The sequence below is a fragment of the Anoplolepis gracilipes genome, chromosome 7 (assembly GCF_047496725.1).
Source record: "Anoplolepis gracilipes chromosome 7, ASM4749672v1, whole genome shotgun sequence".
Classification (NCBI taxonomy): Eukaryota; Metazoa; Arthropoda; class Insecta; order Hymenoptera; family Formicidae; genus Anoplolepis; species Anoplolepis gracilipes.
In genome coordinates, this window is record NC_132976.1 from 6,106,093 (window position 1) to 6,127,621 (window position 21,529).

General features: G+C 30.8%; 3 protein-coding genes across 6 annotated transcripts in view; all 3 read left to right on the forward strand.

Moving 5' to 3' along the window:
- The first annotated feature begins 192 nt into the window (after positions 1 to 192).
- On the forward strand, positions 193 to 6,569 carry Wit (kinase protein wishful thinking). 2 transcript variants are annotated; one of them, XM_072896105.1, is made up of 12 exons: positions 193 to 396; positions 1,110 to 1,388; positions 1,572 to 1,674; positions 1,764 to 1,961; positions 2,098 to 2,334; positions 2,456 to 2,611; positions 2,788 to 2,970; positions 3,138 to 3,307; positions 3,407 to 3,602; positions 3,694 to 3,894; positions 4,015 to 4,230; positions 4,311 to 6,569. In XM_072896105.1, exons 2-12 carry the CDS (start codon positions 1,227 to 1,229, stop codon positions 5,345 to 5,347), a joined length of 2,859 nt encoding a protein of 952 aa, XP_072752206.1. In that variant the 5' UTR covers positions 193 to 396; positions 1,110 to 1,226; the 3' UTR covers positions 5,348 to 6,569. The 2 variants fall into 2 exon arrangements, with proteins under 2 accessions (XP_072752206.1, XP_072752205.1); XM_072896104.1 differs by having other exon boundaries at positions 193 to 392.
- A 618-nt stretch (positions 6,570 to 7,187) lies between these two features.
- On the forward strand, positions 7,188 to 10,832 carry Mefg1 (mitochondrial translation elongation factor G 1). Its single transcript, XM_072896371.1, has 9 exons — positions 7,188 to 7,399; positions 7,501 to 7,659; positions 7,807 to 8,305; positions 8,407 to 8,683; positions 8,771 to 8,942; positions 9,061 to 9,351; positions 9,425 to 9,628; positions 9,776 to 10,087; positions 10,196 to 10,832. Exons 1-9 carry the CDS (start codon positions 7,325 to 7,327, stop codon positions 10,460 to 10,462), a joined length of 2,256 nt encoding a protein of 751 aa, XP_072752472.1. The 5' UTR covers positions 7,188 to 7,324; the 3' UTR covers positions 10,463 to 10,832.
- Positions 10,833 to 11,462: 630 nt separating this feature from the next.
- Lrch (Leucine-rich-repeats and calponin homology domain protein) overlaps positions 11,463 to 21,529 on the forward strand; it is a 43,352-nt gene continuing 33,285 nt past the window's right edge. Inside the window, exon 1 of one of the 3 annotated variants that reach the window (XM_072895494.1) lies at positions 11,463 to 11,856. In XM_072895494.1, coding sequence (XP_072751595.1) covers positions 11,670 to 11,856 — 187 coding nt within the window. In that variant the 5' untranslated portion in view covers positions 11,463 to 11,669. The remainder of the gene's footprint in view (positions 11,857 to 21,529) is intronic. The other 2 variants (XM_072895492.1, XM_072895493.1) reach the window with 2 other exon arrangements.

Sequence of the window (21,529 nt, forward strand, 5' to 3'; positions counted from 1 at the left end):
ATATATATATAGAATTATACATACAAAAAACAATTTTGTATACATATATATTTTTTTCAGAAAATAATACGCGACCGCTGATTGACTGCTGTTGACAGCGCATCGCACCAATCAGCTGACATCCATGTAAACTGCTCGTAGAGATTCGCGCACTGCGTGCGACGATTTTATTTGGATAAGAAACTGTGGAAAGATGTGTGCGTTTGCGAACGCTTGATTAGGACGCGACTCAATGGGATACGGATTGTCTGTCAAATACTGCACGAATATTCAGGCGACACAGTTATTTCGGATGCGCTCGACGACATTTTAAGGGAACGTGCGATGTTGTCCTCGACGACGATCTCGATAACACCCCGTCTCGTACTTTCACGAAGACCGCTGAACAGAATGTAAGTGCGTATCGCGTTACGTTAGTTTGTAATGCATTACGCGTTCATCCGTGTATTTTCTTTTTCATTTTCGCCGATTTTCCGCGGCATGCATACAATTTTACAACACGCTTTCAATTACTTATTAAGTAAACCGATTCTTCGTTAATGTGTTAATTTTTTACAATCGATTCCCGGCCATTCAATGTTATATCTATCTGTCATATGAACTGACTAATCAGTCATGTATCACAAATGAAAGTTTACATTATTTATATTATATTCTGACTTACATAAATTTGCATCACGATTCTACGAATCAATGTTTAAATGTCACTGAAAATTTTTATATAATTATTTGAGAATTAAATTTAAGGAATAACAGAGTTGCAAAAAAATATTCAATGAATATAAGTTACATATATATACTTATCGACAATATTGAGAAATAAGATAATATTATGCATAATGTAATGAATATGAATTATTAAATGTGTGATATGGATAGATTAATATTAATTAAAATATGAAAAATATAGCTTACACATAGTAACTTTAGCAAATACAAATAAAAAAAAAATTCTGATATTTTTATACTTTTAAAAACTATAAAGAGAGATTAATAATATTTTATATAACTTTTTTATTAAGAGCAAAAAATATGAAATGAAACTGTGAGAAATATTTTATTTAATTTTTTAAATTATTAATTTTTTTTATGTTATATATAATAACCAGATGAGCTCAGAATCTCAATGGCAGTGTTGTGTATTACTGCGATGAAAGATGCCAATTCTTAAAGAGCTGTACTTCTGTTGAAGTGGTTCTGATTCAAGAGGCTGGTGCTAAAGCACAATGAGAGCCATTGTATCAATCGTACTGATCACACTGCTGTGTGGCATAAGTTTAGCCTCTGTCAATGCCACTAAATGTGCTAGCAGAAAGAAAAATGTTGAAAATTTTTCTTCAAGACAGAACTTGACAGGTGTACCTGAAAATGCATCCAATGACCATAATGTAGGTCATATAGTAAATTATTAAAAAATAATTTGCTTTTTATTGAACAATTATAATTATCCTAGATTAATGAAACTTATTTAACAGATAAAAGAATTTAGTTGTAAACAACAGCTTGAATTTAATATTTTGCATGCAAATATTTCAAATAAAATATATAAAATAAACAATGTAAATTTTTAGGTAAATGAAGATGTCAAATTTGAAAAATGTAATAATTTCTGTCATGCCTTATGGCTAGAGCATAAGACTGTAAATGGTACTGAAATTAAAATTTTATCTCAAGGTATATAATATATTTATTATACATAAACAGATTTATAAATGCCATCTGATATAAGCAATTACTGTTATGTTATTTGACATATTGACTAGGTTGCTGGAAACAGTCTGGTGAACAAAAATGTGAAAATACAGAATGTGTTGCACTTGAGAGATCCACAAAAGCTTTGAACAATACAAAATTTTGTTGCTGTCATGGAGATTATTGTAATCTTAATATTACAAATTCCAATTCTGCTGACTCAGATAACAAAATCTCTAATTCTCTTTCCTCACAAAAAAGTCAACCAAGTAAGCTTAACAAATTAATATCAATAATATATTAATATTAATAGTAATTTTTATCAAAATAAATAATATTATACTTATAAAATGGTTTATATTTTTTTACAATGATGATTAGAGAATATTATTTTATAATTTCCAGCTACAGAATATCTTGAACAGTCAAACTCTGAACGATGGATGCTTATTATACTAAGTGTCATAGCATGTACATTACTAATGATATGTATAATAGCGATGATTATATACAAAACGTATCATAATAATATTTTAGCAAGATTAGGAAAACCGTTATCTTATAATGATCAGTTCATGGATAGTCCAGCATTAAGAACTGGTACTTACACAGTTGATCACTTGAAACTCACAACTATTGTAGGTATGTCCTTTTTTATTAACTACCATTTTGTAAAATTAAATGACATCTTTCTTATCATATTTAAAATATTAAAATAAGTTCAGTTCTCCCTCTCTACAAATTATAATTTTAATCTTATCAGGTCAAGGACGATATGGATCAGTATGGCAAGGTAGCATGGGGGATCAAGATGTTGCAGTTAAAATATATCCCTCACACTGTCGCAATTATTTTCAGAACGAGAGAGATATTTATTGTTTACCATTTATGGAGCATCCATCATTATTAAGCTATTATGGTTTGTATTATATATTTTATTGAAATTGAGATAAAAATTAAACTATAATCATAATAATGTAAATAATATAAATAATAATAATAATATATATAAAACTTTTTTGTTTTTAAGTCCTGAATTCTTTCTGAGTCTTTAAACTAAATTATAAAATAATTTAATTAATATTTTAATTGTAGGTGTGGATGAGAGAATAAGCATGGATGGTAGTGTTGAATATCTTTTAGTATTCAGTTTTGCTCCAGGTGGTAGTTTAACAGACTTGTTACGAACACACACTATTGATTGGACCACATTCTGTAAAATGAGCCTTTCAATAGTTAAAGGACTCGCTTACTTGCATACAGATATACGCAAAGGTGGTATGTATAAAAAATTATTTCATCATTATATAATATCATTATATAATATTATGTAATTATATTTATTTATATATATTATATATTTATTTATATTTATATATATTATTTATATATATAATATAATATATATATAATAGAGATTTATATAAATATTACTGTCTTTTTAGACAAGTTCAAACCATGCATTGCACATAGAGATATAAATTCAAGAAATATATTAATCAAAGCTGATGGTACTTGCTGTATTTGTGATTTGGGTTTGGCAGTTCAAATCTCTGGATCCAAGTATTACTCTAATGGAGAGGAACAACATGCTGAATTAAAATCAATTAATGATGTAAGTATCTTAATATTAATAAGATATTAAAGATTGTATTATTATAATAATTATTATAATAATAAACCTCTATTAAAATCTATTATGCTATAATGCTAGGTGGGCACTTTGAGATATATGGCACCAGAAGTATTGGAAGGTGCTGTTAATTTACGAGATTGTGAAAGTTCTTTGAAACAGATAGATGTTTATGCAATGGGATTAGTTCTTTGGGAACTGATTACAAGATGTTCTGATATTTATATTCCTGGATCAGAAGTACCACAATATAAACAGCCATATGAAAATGAAATAGGTTTGTATATGTAAAATGTCTCTTAAAATGTCTATGCTGTTCAAACACCATTTTATTTATAACAAATACATTTTTATTGTATACTTCTTAGGTCTTCATCCAACATTTGAACAGATGCAAGTTTTAGTATCGCGTAACAAAGCCAGACCACTTTTAGAGGGTAATTTAGTGGATAGACCGGGGGTGCGTTTAATTAAGGAAACCATGGAAGATTGCTGGGATGCTGATGCGGAAGCTCGTTTAACTGCTTTATGTATAGAAGAACGACTTTCGGAATTGCAGTCTCATCGTGGTAATTTAATATTTAATGAATTATAATATATAATATACAGATAGTTTATTATTAATATTTACTGAAAACTACGTACTATGTAAAAATACTTTTCACATTTTCTAAAAAAAAAACTTGTAGTAACAATGCATTTTACTGATGGAAGTCCAATGGTGAATTCTCATTGCACCCTAGTGCCTTCAACGACAAACAGTCTTTATAGTGAATCCTCCCATCATGACAATGTACATGTTGTTCAACTTGCATTGAATACAATGCAAGATGGTAATGACAGCACAGTAGCTGAAAACTTAGTTATATTATCACCATCTGACAGTGTTGCTCATGAACACAGTTGTAAGTAAATTGATAAGATATGGATAAACATTATATATTCTGTAATATATCATTTCAATCATTCTTAATTTATATTTCAGTCAAAAATTCAAATGAAGTAGCGACATATAATCATACTCAAACGCTTCAGCCTTATCAAGGCAGAAATCCATGTATGGAAAGAAATTTAATGTTACAATCAGATTCCTTGGACGACTTGGGCTGTAATGGCAATGTTCTCGTCGATAAATCGCTGAAGCATACGTGTCATGATCAATATAAGGTCGCCACAGAAGCACAAGGTTTGGTTTCACACGATTACTTAAGTCAACACACTCAATTAACGCAACTTAGACCAGCGACGCCTATACCATATGTCCAAAATGTCATTTCCGACGAAGGGTCAAGTTCATGCAGTAAGCGAAAACAAACGAACATACAAGATTCGTCGCTTCAAGAAAGTCCACGGAAAAAATTATTTGCCTGGCCCAATTTAAAAAAGTTGCTTATTAATAAAAAGATGTATCCGTACAGCAGATACCAAATAGACAGAGAGGATTCTAAGTCTAATTTATTATCAAAGCAAAATATTCAAATTAAAACCGTCGAAACAAATGTAACAATCTCGCCTGGAGGAAAGTATGTAAATGGTATTGTTGGTAAAACTTCTACCTCGGCAATGCATGTAGAGAAGAATGATAAAAATATCACGCAAACGGGAAAACAAAAGCAATATGAGACTGATAACACATCCAACGCACGTCCTTCTACTTTGCCACTTGTAAATTTAAGAAACAAAAAGAGAGAAAACAATCTAAGCAGACAACAGAGCATTGATAAATTTAACGAAGTCTTTAATGTGGGTTCAAACATAAACAATGCATTAAAGGATCCACATATGAGAATAAAAACTCCTGGTGATTTGCCACCGTCTGTTAGAAAAATTCGTGGTCGTGCGCAATCAACGGCGAGATTTTCTCTTTACGACGATCGTATGATGTGCAATATCCTGAACGAAGAAGACGATCGAAATGACAAAGCCATTTGGAATTCAGTGCCATTTGGTATGGATCTCGGTGATAATGATGGGAAACATTCACCAACGAAACTTGGTACCAAAAATGTTACGTGCTTTTAATCAGATATGATATTAATGTGTTTATAAAGTCTTTATGTCTATAGTTTAGTCAGATGAAAGGAATGTTATAGGATACTTTTAGCTTCAATTTATGTACAGAGAGAGAAAGAGAGAGAGAACTTATGTCTATAATTAGTAAATAAGATTTTATACTCAATGCGAATATATTACCATAATATAAGCACAATAAAAAACACAATAAAATTAAAAAGAAATTTGGAAAAGAAGAATATATTTAGAAATTTCTGCTATTCAATTGGTTTGTCATGTTATATTGATAATGTATTTTGTGCATCATAAGTGCTTTTGCTGAAGTAGATAGTTGAGTATGACAAGAAGTGCACATTACAGATAGAAAATAGAAAATCAAATTGACTTGTGGGCGATCTATATTCATTGAACTGTAAGAAATGAGTTTATTCATTATGACTCTGCTTTCGTATACATGATATTTGTGAATCATCTTTATAGTCAATGTTTCTTTCAAATTGATATTTGTAGATTTAATTATTTCTGTATTTGATAAACATGGACAATCAATATTGACACACGTCGTAAGATATTAACATCTCGATGTGTAACTGTCTTTTACTTTTTCCACAACATTTAAAAGACATAATCTCTATGTAATGTGTAAAACAACAATCTCTCTTAATGTTAATATTTGTAGAATATTCTCCATTTGATATTATTAGAGTTCAAAGACTTTGAAATTATGGACGAAAGTAATGCGAACCTAATTTTTTTATTATTGATTTTATATATTTCACATGAGGATTCAGTGTTTACTCTTTATGCGTGCACGCACGTATATAAGATATAATTTAAGTTTTAAATAAATCGTGCAACAAATTTGTTCATTAATATGCAACGATATTTATCAGATATCTACAATTAATACGAATCTACAATTAATACAAAGCCATTAATATTAATATAGGTGATTATAATTATAAAGTAGAAATAGAGTAAAAAGATATATTTGAGCACAAAGTATAATTGTATCGAGTTATATGAAAATTATTTTTCCTGATCCTGTAAAAGTTCAGTGTAAATATCCGTAGCGTAAAAGAAAACTATTCCAATGCGTTGAATATACTTGTTATGTTATGTTATGTTATGTTGAAGATGTCCTAAATTCTTATGTTATATATTTTTTGCGCGGTACTTTATTCTACATGTTATTATTAACAAAATTAAGATAAATAATGATTATGCAATTCATAATAAAGTATGTCTTGTCGAAAATTTTGTTTTTTTATTTATAATAAAACAAATATATTAGACTTTAAGAAATGTGGATGTTATACGAAATAAATTACAGAAAATTTTACGAGAATATTTCAAAAAGATTTATAAGAATTAAAACATTTTATATATTAAGCTTTTGTATATTTGTAAAATTACGAATGTTCTATGCTTCTTTGATATATTTATTTTTTAAGTCTCTCTGTATTTCTATCTACGTCTATGTAACTATATAAATCAATTGTGTATGTTTATTCTCTCTATTCAATAAATTATACATTTAAATATTCTCTTCAATTATTTAAAATTTCGTAATTTTTAATTAAATTTTTTTAATTTGTAACTTCTTTAAACTTGTATATATATTAATTATATTATAAAATTAAATTGCATCCATTAATTATATGTTAATTTATATTCAGATAAATTCTTTATTAATTCAATCATGTATTTTATTACATCACATCATTTTGTAACTTTATTAATTACGTAGTATGCCAAAATGACAGGAGCAATCGTAGTTGGTTGCGCATCATAAGTCACGTGTCCTGAATTCCTGAATCTGGCACCACACACTACACTCACGCATGTGCAATGTGCGTAATCTTGGCAATGCCGGACATCACATATCACATGTACTTCATGCTCCATGTAACATCGTAAAGAATTTTTGACAAAAAAGTTATTGCTATAAAAAATTATATGAACTATTAGATAAAATTAATAATTATGGCTATCGTGAATCTTTTAAGTCGTAATATTAATTCAACTCATTTATCAAAGTTGCATTTATGCATCTATAGAGTAAGATTCTTAACCTTTAAGTTTTCACCTTTAAGTTTTTTCCAACTACTTTTATATTTATTAATAAGAAAATTTCACTATGATTTGCTTTATTTTTTTAGAAAAATGTGCGGTTTTGGGCGTCACATGCTAAATTTGCTGAACATAAACCATTGGAAAAGCTCAGGAATATTGGTATATCAGCTCACATTGATTCCGGAAAAACTACTTTGACTGAACGTATTTTATATTACACTGGTAGAATATCCGAAATGCATGAAGTAAGTTGTAAAATTTATTTATTATGTATTATTATATATAGATAGATTGCAAAAATTATTAAAGTTAATATATGTTATTACACTTATATTGTAAGATTTCTATAAAATAGAGATCATAATCTATATAGATATACTTGTTCCTGTTAGGTAAGAGGAAAAGATAATATAGGTGCAACTATGGACAGCATGGAATTGGAAAGACAGAGAGGAATCACTATCCAATCTGCTGCGACATATACATTATGGAAAGATCATAACATTAATATCATTGATACACCTGGACATGTAGATTTTACAGTGGAAGTTGAAAGAGCTCTACGCGTTTTAGATGGTGCTATACTTGTCCTTTGTGCTGTAGGTGGTGTTCAATCACAGACCTTGACTGTAAATCGACAGATGAAAAGATACAATGTACCCTGTTTAGCATTTATCAATAAGCTAGATAGAATGGGTGCAAATCCAAAGAAAGTCTTACAACAAATGAGAACCAAATTACAGCATAATGCTGCGTTTATTCAATTACCAATTGGTCTAGAAAGTAATACAAAAGGATTAGTTGATTTAATTTCTCAAAAAGCAATTTACTTTGAAGGAAACTTCGGAGAATTAATTAGAGAGGATGAAATTCCAAAGGATATGAATGCAGGTATGTACATATAATTAGATCTCAAAATCATATTGGTGTCATTTATCTGTTTTTCTCTTTTTACTTTACAAAGTCGCTAATATCTACATTATATTCATTAGAGGTGACTGAAAAGAGGCAAGAATTAATAGAACACCTAAGCAATGTGGATGATACACTTGGTGAATTATATCTAAATGATACAAAATTAACTGAGCAAGATATTATGAATGCTATACGTAGAAGCAGTTTAAAAAGAAAATTTACACCTGTACTAGTCGGTACTGCATTAAAGAATAAAGGTGTTCAACCATTATTAGATGCAGTAATTAACTATTTGCCAAATCCAGGAGAAGTACAAAATTATGCTCTTCAAGAGAAATCTGAGAATGGAAAAGAGTAAGAGTCTGAGTAAGCTTTTTGTATACTAATCATAATTAATACCTATATGTGTGCTAAAGATAAATTTTGTTTTATATTTCTCAGTGGAGAATATACTAAAGTTTTATTAAACTCTGACCGTAATGACACAAAGCCTTTTGTTGGATTGGCATTCAAATTGGAAGCTGGCAGATTTGGTCAACTAACATATTTCCGTTGTTATCAAGGAATGTTGAGAAAATCTGATACTTTATACAATACAAGAACAAAAAAGAAGGTAATTACATATTTATACAAATACATACACATATGTAATATGTTAATTTATATATATAATTTATTATTGAATGTGTTTAAAAAATATGATAACTTTTCTGGTTTATTTTACATTTCAGGTGCGAGCTCAAAGATTAGTTCGGCTTCATTCAAATCAAATGGAAGATGTGACAGAAGTTTATGCAGGAGATATTTTTGCTTTATTTGGAATAGATTGTGCATCTGGTGATACTTTCGTCAAAGATTCTAAGCTAGAATTGTCAATGGAATCAATTTATGTTCCCGATCCTGTCGTATCTATGTCTATACAAACAAAGAACTCGAAAGATCGAGACAATTTTGCTAAAGGTATGAATCGATTTACTAAAGAAGATCCAACTTTGCGCTTCACTTATGATACCGATAACAAGGTAAGAATTTTTTATATCATAAATTATTATTTTTGGCAAATGTATATAGCATTGAGACATACATATCTTTTAGGAAAGTATAATTTCTGGTATGGGCGAATTACATTTGGAAATTTATGCACAAAGATTAGAACGTGAATATAATTGCCCAATCATTCTTGGAAAGCCAAAGGTTTCTTTCCGTGAAACTTTATGTGAATCATGTGAATTTGATTACTTTCATAAAAAACAGTCTGGTGGTGCTGGTCAATATGCTCGTGTTATTGGAATTATGGAGGTATAAGATATGCGCGTTTTTTAATTTCTTTTTAATATTAATATTTATCATTTATTGTGTAATATTAAATATTAGGTCATTTGTGTGTGTGTATATAATCTTTCAATATTTTATTACAAAAAAAATTTTTCTATTTCTTATTTTTAGCCCTTGCCGCCTCAGAAAAATACAAGTATCGAATTTTCGGACGAAACTGTAGGGACTAATGTTCCAAAACAATATATTCCGGGCGTAGAAAAAGGCTTCAAAGCTATGTGTGAGAAAGGTATGCTCAGTGGACACAAAATTGCTGGTGTTAAATTTAAGATAATAGATGGTATGCACCATTCCGTTGATTCTTCGGAGTGGGCCTTCTTCCAAGCTGCTCAAGGTGCTGTCAGAGATGTGTTTGAAGCTGGTAGATGGCAAATTTTGGAGCCAATTATGCTGGTCGAAGTAACGGGCCCTGAGGAATTTCAGGTACAGTAATACTGCCTAATGTAGTTTATTTCACATTAATATAATTTATCACTTTTTTGCAAACTTTGTCTCTTAATCAAATTTTCAATGATATAATGCATTTTATAGGGTTTGGTATTAGGACAAATCAATAAAAGAAGAGGAATTATAAATTCAACGGAAGTAAATGAAGGATGGTTCACAGTTCTTGCAGAAGTGCCACTTAATGATATGTTTGGTTATGCTGGTGAACTAAGATCCACTACACAAGGTAAAGGAGAATTTACTATGGAATATACAAGATATAGCCCTTGCATACCAGAAGTACAAGAACAACTTGTTAGACAATATCAAGAATCACAAGGAATCGTAGTAGCTCAGAAATCGAAAAATTAACTGTAGAACATTAGGTATATCAATTTTTTTTTTTAGTATAAAATTGCACAATATTACCATGAATACTATAAATGTATCATGGTAATATTTATGTTTTATTATACTTACAACATAACTATTTGTGTAATGTAAAGTTATTACTCTTATTATAAATATAGTAATAGTAAATTATTAATAATAGAGAATTGATGAATGCGATTTGTAAATTGACAATTTTGAAAGAGTGAATGTATTGAGAGAATTAGTTCGTGTCGAAAATGTGTGATATGTAAAATACAAATTAAATACATACAAAGTAACTTCTATCTATAGAGAAACGTACAACAAAATAACTATATGTATCTTTTATTATCTTCCTCGATTTTTGCACTTATAACTTATTGTATTACATATTTATTTTCAATATTAACTTTTCTATATTTTATAATTATGTAAAATATTATATACAAAAATATTCTCTTTTGTATATTTTTTCTTTTAAATCTCATTTTTTCATCTTTTTTCCTTTCAATGCTAATTTTTTAATTTGAATGCAAAAAATATAAGTAACTATGTAGTGAATAAAATAAATATACTAATTAGGTCACAATAGAGAACATATTAGGAATCGAAATAAATATTAAATATTAAAAAGAGTAATTTGCAGAATTATTTTCTTTCAAACAAGAAAATGGAATGGATTAATGTATCGTAAATTAATAATTAAAAGTAATTAATTCATTTCGTTCCCTTGTTTAAAGTAAAATAATTTCTAATATTTAATATTGATTCCTATTCGTAAAACAATACAAAAACCAATTATTAATATTATTATAATTATATTATCATTAAATTATTAATATCCTAATTATTATATAATTATTTATTCCGTTTGTAACAATTGGAATATTTTTTTATATTGCGCGCTAATTCGGTAGTCATGGCAACGACATCTCGCGCAAGATGGCGCTCAAGTGGCATCGCGTCGCGGCGCACAGTGTGACGCGCAGCGCGGCCTATCAGTTGCGTCCTGACACATCGAGGGGAGGGTTGTGGTGCGCGTCTTCTGCGTGTACCCTCTATCGCGTTCTCGAGCACGAGATCGGAGGCGCGTCGCCGCGAGTGTTACGCCAAGGCAGACGCACCCTCTCGTCCTCGGTCGCCACGCTCGGTCGTCGAAGCCGTGCGTGCAGCCGCGCCGCGTGTGCTCGTGTCCGAAAAATGTAATATGGCGATGGTTGCGTCGAATATGAGCGGCCACATACAGAAACAGCTCACCAGGAGCCTCGAGCGAATCCTGGAGGAGGCGCATCTGAGCGGCGAGCTCAAATTGAGCGGTCGCAAGCTCAAGGACTTCCCCAAGGTCGGGAAAGCCGGCACGGCCAAGTACAATCTACAGGACACTGTGATCGCCGGTGAGTCCATTTGTTTTTTTTTTTTTTCTTTTTTTTTTGTTTTTCAAAAGTTTTTTCCAAAGTCAGTTTTCTAGGAATAGTCATATAAATATATATTTTCACGGAAAGTGTATAGGGTAATGCCTATAGGTACGCGATTGGTCAAATTCTGTTATTCTTGGTGGAATTTTGTTTATTATTTTTAACCGCGCTTCCTTGTTTTCCCCGTCTTATCACAATGGATATGTGTGCACCAGAACACGGTGAATTGTCGCATTCACAAACCGGATATTCGTGAATGATTTTTTATATATTTGTAAACATCATCATTAGCATTATTAGTAATACGTGTTAGAACATCTATTTTTGATACTGAATTTTCACGTTTATAACATTGGATCACTAAAATCTAATGTTTTATCATATAGATTCACGCTATTTAGAGACAAAACATAAAAAACCAAAGGTAAATTGTTGAGTAAAAATAACTATTTCAGTTCTTGATACAATACCTACGTCGCATAAATTAAAAAAAATATTTTTTTTTAATCTTGATATGAATTGTTGATTATGTATGTAACATTCAACTGAAAAATGTTACTCCTGTGGTAGAAAGCCTACAATAGAGAATTATTTACAAAGATATTATATTTCAATGCCAATGAATATACATTGTATGGAACGCTATTAATTCTTAAGTTATTTAACAAGTGCATATACATATGTACCGTTTCGCGTCAGTGCATTGACCACAGAAATTTTTAAGCATTACCTAATACGCATGCACCTGGCAGGTCTTCGACACCTGGCGTGCATTACTCACCAGTAATTGCAGCTGATTGCAGAGCTTTATAGCAAACGTATAACGCTAGCAGATTTTATTAAACATCCTGCCAAGTATCCTGACAACGATTTGCAAATGCATTACGGATAAGACACACATTTATAACGCTTAACATCCGTTCTTCTCAAATCTTGTTTCACGTTTAACTTGAAATACATAAATTGTACGTACATGAATATTTATCGTATATTATTTATTTTTCGTAATACACAAAGCAATAATTAAATTTGGTAATTACTTGATTGAAAATAGGTATTTTATCAATCAAAGTAATTACTAATTCAATTCCAATTGTTTCAGTGTGTATTACGAAACAATTAAAATATAGTAAATATTCATCCTACGTACATAGTTCGATCAATAAATAAATGGCATTATAACTTATATTAACAAGTTGCAAAGGAGAAAGAAAAATTAAATAGCCGCATATATTATATTATAGTAACATTAAAAATAAATTAATGGATTTTTTATTCTTTGTGATATTTTGTAGAAAAACATAACGTCCCAGATAAATATAATTACATTATAATAATTCAGACAAATTAAAATTTGTATTGAGCGAAACGAATATTCGCTAATTAATTCATCTCACTTGAAATAATTATTACATTAAAATTCATGTTTCAATTGCGCTATTTATTTTTACAGTTGAATTCGCACATCATATTCATGAAAAAACGTTCAGACGAACTAAAAAGAATGTAAAAGTCTTTGTAAAAAGTTACTTACCGTTAATACTTTATAACATAATTAAAAATGAGAAAAATTAAAATATAACTGTAGAAAATTACAAACTTTAAATAAAAATTCACAGCAAAAAATATAAAATCTAGACCTAGATTTATATTTTTATCACTATGTAGGGACAAGATATATTTGTATCGAGTGAACAACAAATGTATCAAATGAACACGATAAAACAGACTAGAGAAATGTAAACTCGTGGGATATATAACAACGTTTATAGCATTCAGTATGTTTATATCAAGTTCTTTTCTTTAATTGAGAGATAACACAATATGTGAAAATAACATTATACGTTTTATGTTAATAACATATTCTTAGTACCTCTATAATAACATCTTTATTAAATGACGTATAGTATGTTTTATCTATTTAAAAATTTAAATACACAGGTCACATAAATTTAATTACAACAAAAATGTTAAAAGTAAATACCTCTACTAAATAATTTTAGTATTTTCGGTTTTTTAAATACAACATTTCTTTTTCTTCTTTTACCGCATAATCGTAAAAAAAAAATAAAAAAAAAAAAAAAAATGTGACGCAATATTCTCGAAATAGGTAGGTAAGATGAAAAAGTGAGAAAGAAACTACGCGCACTAAAACAAAATTATCCGTCCAAAGTTATGCATCCGTGGAGGGGCTTATTTCTGTCGCGCCGCATAAACGCCGTGTGCGCCGAGAGCATGCAATCGTGTCCGCAACTCTTTCGTGTCGTGCACAAAGGAGACTTTCCGCGCGTTATAATTTTCCCGCCCGATAGATCGACGTCCTGCTTCTCCTTTTATCACCGGGGGTTTGGCCTGAATGTAAAACACCGCAGGAACCGCGTTATCTCTCTCGGCGCACCCAGTGTTTCCTGTTGCTGTAATAATATAAATACGTGTCTAGCAGCCGGTAATATTCCAAGAGCAAAGAGAATTAAATTCATTAAGAATGCGTCCAGTTTCGACATTGTCGACAGTGCATTGCTGACACTTGAATTAACAGTAAACTTGCGAAGTATCGACAGATGTTTGCTTCGTCTCTTACGCTCAACTTGTTCCATTAAGATGGAATTATTTCAATCGTCTATTGCATCTACGATTTTTGCCGACTTTGACAAAAAGGACACTATAAAATGATTGGCAATAATATAATTATATTAATTATTAACGTCATTTAATATTCTAATATTCTGCACACTTGCAAGATACAATATTTTAACATGAAGCACGACAACGAATATTTTAAAGTTATTTGCTACATTTTATTCTCATATATATTGTCACATTTAATAATTAAAATATTGTAAACAATGATACGACAAATTTTGAGATTTAATTTCTTCTGATTGATGATCTTCATTAAAATACTAAGACAGTTAAAACTCATTTGAAATTTTTAAATTAGTAATATATGTATATCTGTTATGTACCTATATATGATTTTATATGTGTATGCGTGCGTGTATCAGATTGATATTTGGGTCAACACGATGCTGCAACATTAAAGGCAATAAATTGCAGGCTATTTTCCGATATCGCGAAAGAATCCAGTTGACTTTAATTCGTGATGAATAATTTCACGCGTTCACTATTATATATATAACGATTAGGTTTCATGATGATTCATAATTCTTAAGCGAAACGCAGTATATATTCGCGGTTTGGTTTTGCCGATACGGTACTGTGCATACTCACACTTTTTTTTCTTACGCATGTTGCGCGTACTCGTTCACTCAAAGTATAGCTCTAACGTGTCAGGAACGTGAGATAACATTGCACGTGAGGTTTTTCCAGTCGTTATCTGCCAGTTTCAATTATGATTAATACCTACCTTCGTGGACTAATAATAAGCAGACAGCTATAATGATCTTACTTTCATGTTCAAACCTAAGAATTTTTCCACCAAAGCGACCTGAAAATCTAATGCCCCATATTTTCACCGTTTACAATTAGTGTTAAATGTGATTCGAATGATAATCAACGGAAAGCATTATTTAGCGTACTCAGAGAAAGTGTAGACACTTTCTTGCTGATTTCTTATTTATACTTTTTTTTAAAAATAATTTCTGAAACGGTAACTCATACATATGTATATTATACACACAGATGGCAATATATTTTATTTTAATTATACATTTCTTAGGTGGAAAAATGTGTGTATATGTGTGTATGACGTACGATTCTTGCATTATAGAAATAACACGATATCTGCATATATCCTCCTGTCACATTCTTTAGTCTGACCAAACAGCGGACTTATCGAATTTCGATGACGTACGTCAGGAAATGGACTAGAATCGTGGATTGACGTTGTCCCTGGAGGATGGATCGGTGATGTTCGACGGTAGGGGAAATTTTAGTATTTTCCCCAGTATTATTGAACTGTCCTTCGCCCGCCTATTTTACCATGAGTCCCGTGAGAGGGGGACGTAACTTTATTAATGGAGCCCAGGTCAGTTCAACTTGCTCGATGAGAGATCTGACGGCTTATTTCATATCGGATATTCACATAAAATATGCACGCGTACCAAAATTAATGTTACGTTTCTTCCTTTTTTAGCTGAAAGACTTTTTAGGGCAGATATATTATTTTGACAAACTTAATTTTGATTATAAAAGAAAATATTTAGTAAAAGAAAATATTTAGTAAAAAGATGTATCTTTTCGTGTATTTTTTTCATTAAATTTAGTCACAATTTGTAGAATTGAATTAATATATTAAAAAATATGTTAAAATTTAGATAATCTTAAACTCTCTATTTCTACTTTCGCTGTTTAATATTCTATAAAATTTGTTGAAAAATTTTAATAAATTCTGTATACGTCTTTCTAACGGATACTGTTAAATATTTTTTCTTCGTCTCGCCTTCTTGTCGTATATAGCTCGCATTTAGTCAGACTTATTATCGATTATGTTACGGTGTACCGCGCACATTCTTCAGATAAAGAAGAAGGGTGCGACATGCCTTTCCGTACCGTCGTCCCTCTTTATGCACCATTACAGACAGATAATTCAGTCGCCGGGGGATGTCCACCACTTTGCTTTGTGGACTTTAAAATCAGTGTCTGTGTTTGCAGTTGCGGGAACGAAACTCGCGCTGACGTTTTCACGATGACCGGAATGCTTTGGCATTCTGTGCAAACTTCTCTGCCAAATGCAATTTCGTCGACGCAGTCACGATTCGTATGTATGTGGCCACGGTCGTTGTTGCAAGGACTTCGTCGAATAACATACGTTTCGAGCAAGCTTAGGGTCGGGTTACATCAAATTTTCACGAACGTTCCCGTATTCGTATCTGTTTCTAGTAGTCCGGAAACTTAAATAAATGGCACCGTACGGTACTGTATATTTCGCGGTACTCGCTTTTTTAAATTGATGATATTCTTGATTAAATTTAATAAATTCAGTAGCGTATTTTTTCGTCTACGCCACTAAAAATGAACATATAAATTATTTGATTGTCGGACGTTATAATTGCAAATTTACGTCGTTAAACATAAGAAACATTTTATTTAATATTTAATAGTGTTTATTATATATATTTTTTTTTACTTATTATTTAATTACCTTACTTAGAGAAGTATATTTTCTAATATAACTTCAATTTTCTTTCAAATCTTTTATATAATCTCATTTCATTTATTATAAATATTTTCGACGAATAAATTACTGTCGTCACTTATTATTCAACTTACAACAATACAGATTGCATTAACTCACTATCGATAGAAGAAATCAAAGAGCAACAGTGCGTAAAATAAAGTTTGCAACTTCACCGAGCAATTGTCGTATCAGTCATCTTAGCCGTTTAATTAGTCGAGCATGAATATACGTTTATCATACATTGAACTATCGCACAATAATCATCGTATTGTAAACTAGCAACAGTTAGCAGTCGCGTTATCTTCGATCATTAATCTCCGATGCAGCCTACTATCATTGCACCGAAGAACTATTTTTTACTTTTATGATACCGTTATTTTTTATTTATTTTTTCTGCTTTAAAAAAAACTAAACTCGGTATAACGTTATGCTTGCACGCGTGAGGTAATTGCAGAAAGATTCGAAAAAGTTAAAGCGCTAGCGCATCCGGGCATAGTGATTGCACTTCGCTTTTCAGCGGATCACTTCGTTATTATTTGCTTTCTTTGCTCTCTCTTTTTTAGCCCATTGGCTCTACAACAGCTGTCGCGCAACGAAGAATCGGCCAACCACAACGAAAACGTTTCCTTCTTGAATCGCTTTAGAATGATTTTTCGCGTAATATTCAAATATATTAAAGAGTTCTAAGAATAGAACACGTTTTAGACACGCTGCTCGGGTTCATCACACTTATTATTTGTAATCAATTAATTAAAATTATTTAATAAATTAAGAACAATAAATTACAAATTTTTTAATAATATGCTGTATCGAATTTTCGGAGATTAATTTCGTGAAAATCGATAGAAAATTGACATGTAAAAGCGATTATTATGACAGGAAATTGTTTTATAAATTATTGAAATATTATTGTACCAGATAATAAGCAAAATGATATTTTTATAAATACGTAATTTATTGATTATATGATAACGAAGAAAATACAGATATATTATTATTTTACATCTACATGATGATAATGATGCATTGATAGACGGATTAAAAGATTAATAAAATTGGAAGTTTTTTCTTAAATTACTTTATTTATATCTGTTAAATGATGCATAAAGAATCTTGTGATCTGGGAAGAAATATATGGTTTACAGATCTCGAGAGAAAAACGCGAATAGCATATCGAACATATCTTGAGGAGAGAAATATCGCCAATACCTTGTCTTTGAATTCAACGTTAAATAATCCAAAGCGAAAGATCTTTTTGCTGCCAATCGATACTCTCCACCCTCTAGTTCACGAAAATCCGAATGGTACACGAAATACAAACCAAGGGCGATAACGACCCTCCAAATTATCTCCAAGTATCGAAACGTGCCACGATGGTTCTGCTTGTTCGCGAGGGTGATGAACGCCGCATTTTTACAGGGGTGGAGCGATCTGCGCGCGGGGATGTAAGAGAGACATCCGTGCACGTTCAAGCTAAAGATAGAGGCACCGCAGCTGCAGAGACAGGGGTGCCAACAGGTCGATAACTCCATAACGTGTTATATTGCGGGGTTTACCATGGCGCCACTACTCTCGCGAGTTTCGTTTATCAACGTTGAAGCTGTTCAGCTTATACTGCTCTCCCCGAAAGCAAACTTAAGTACGACGGTATTATACTTGTTGTAAACTGAAGAGAAACACGACAAGGGGAATAGAACGTGGCCAGAGTACTCTGGAGTGTGTCAAAGCTCGCCGTATTAATCCCAGAGTACTAATATACAATGAAATGATAAGGATTTTAGTTGTAATACCAAGGGTCAACGTCATTTTCAATGTGCTGAAATAAAATACAATGCAGTATCACAATTATTTGGGACAGTAACTAATGTGTACGTACGTCGATTATTTTATTGATTATTATTATACGTAAACTTTATTAATAATAATATAGTTTGATATATTAATTTAGTTTATCAAAATTCTTTATTTTAAAACGCTTTTATTACTTAACTGTGAGCGTTTTAAAATTACTTTAGAAGAAATATAAAACATAGTAAATAAGATATTCTCATCATTTAAAAAATAAATTTTATAGAGAGAATGTGAAAATGCTAATAGTTAATTATTAATAAAAAATCATGGAAAAAGGCTTAATGAATGATTCTAGAATGAATTGGCTTGTGTCACATTGAAGCAGAATTTATCATGATTTGTATAACCCGTTATCTTATTTATTCATATAAGCATTTATCCCTGCCAAAGGAGTAATCTGACGAGACGAGTCTACTCTCCTACATGTTTGCAAAACATCCAAAGCTCGATGAACCCATAAACATACCAAATATATCAATTTGCTATATGATTTGAATATTCTCTCTGATATATTGCTTAAAAAATATACATATTTATTATTTATACACAGATTCAAGAATAACACACAATAACGATTTTTTTTTTTCTAAAATAATGTTAATATTATTCCATAATACATTTTTAAAATATTATTTGTTGTACATTATATACATACTACTATAGGTATCGAAACCAATAAATACCAAATAAACTGTCGCTAAATACATTATATATCGATTAGTCACGATTGACCTTTCGACAAAAAGCATATAACGATATAGAACAGACACATAAGAGTACCTTGTTATTGTGTAACTTCCTAGCTTTGTATATTTTTAGAATCTTGTTTATCTTTTCGCGTATACAATAAATAAATAATAAATGTAAGGAAAAAATTAAACACCTCACTTATATTATATATTTTCAATAAGAATGATTATTAATACAATATTTTTATTTTTAAATTTCACGGGCCATTCAAATAGTCAAACGCCAAATGTGTCGGCTTAATAGAAATACATTTTTCTTGAAACTGATTATTTATGTTTACTATTATCCAACCTGGTTACTACCATCCAACGTTTGACTCTTCACGAAATTTTAAAGTTGTTTTCATATACAAAACATTTTTATTTAACTTTTATTGTATATTAAGAAAAAAATTAATTATTAATAAAATTAATCTATCGTAACTTCTCATTATATAATACAGTTATGAAAATATGTGAGGATAGGTTTAGGAATTTAAGGCATTAATCGCATTTTGGTAATATGTCGTTCGACATTACTCGCGCGTCATGATTAATTAATTTCTTTCCGAGATTCCCCAGCTGCGAGAAGACGAACGAATCCTTCTCCCTAATTTGTTCGCGTCTGACGGCGAATATGAATGAAGACAGGGGAACACAACAGAGATCTCTCGTGCCAAATGCGGCACGAGACTTCGCGCGTTCTCGGTCTCCGTCGCGTTTGTAACGAGACAGACTCTGTCACATCTGAGGTCTGTGCTTCGCGTCGCACGTGCGCCGAGACCAAACACGATGAATGTACCCGATACGGCGTTGTGTCGTCATCTCTCGCGTGCCTCCGGACCGCCACATGCGTTTATTGTCCTGCGCTTGTGCATATAATGTACCGGCAACTGCGAGAAATCACGTATTTCTTCCGGTATTGACAGTAACATATTTTCCACTTATTAAAACCTGAATTGTGATTCTGGAGGAAGTTTAAATAAAATTCAAATATCACTATCAAAATGTTATTATAATTTTGTGAAGAATGATATTTTGAGGTGTACTAGGTAGATAAGTATGATGAAAATACAAATGCAAAATATGTAAACATGATCCGATTCTCGTTTTATATTTAGTATTAAAATCAAAATTGTGTTTTGATAAATTAAAAAGATTGAAAATTAAAGACAGAAAAATTGAATTTATTCTGATTAAAAGTTGTATACAAGAAAATATTTTTTTGAGTTTGCGTTTTTCTTCGATTTTAATTAAAAAGGATTACACGCGTTTTGCTATATAATATTTACTACATAAAACATAGAAATCTGATTTTAGTATCAAAATTTATCGATTTCGGGAATGAAAAAAAAAAAAATATAGAGTCTGCATACCTATTCGAAGGCTTGTACGCAATTTTTTACGATCAGTATTATAAACGTACTATCGCGCATTGTAATGATAATGATTTGCGATTAATTACATAGAAATAATGTACTGTGTATTTTGCCGTACGTGTTAGTAGATAATACAAATCGGTCGTGGTTATTCCACAGCTATCATGAATTTAGATGCCTCCCAGAATGCTAATATATTGCCTTCGTGAATTAGTGCCGCACGCGCGAGCAAGCACGCGAGCTTATAGCGGCTTCTTAATGAGGAATATTAATTTAACACCTTCGCATCTAGCATAATACGAGACTTTAATTATTGTACGATGGATAAGAATGTAGCGGAAAAATAAATAAAATCGCTGAAATGTAGCGTAGTTTTAAAAGTCCCGTAAGATTTATTCTTGGCAAGTTTTTTTTACAAATACAATAATATTTCAAATATTATTTTGCTTCCAATTATGTATTACTTTCACTTTATTTTTTTTATATTAAGCAATTGTGTTGTTTATTTCTTATATTGCATCAATCTGCATAAAATAATATTGCTTTCATACAAA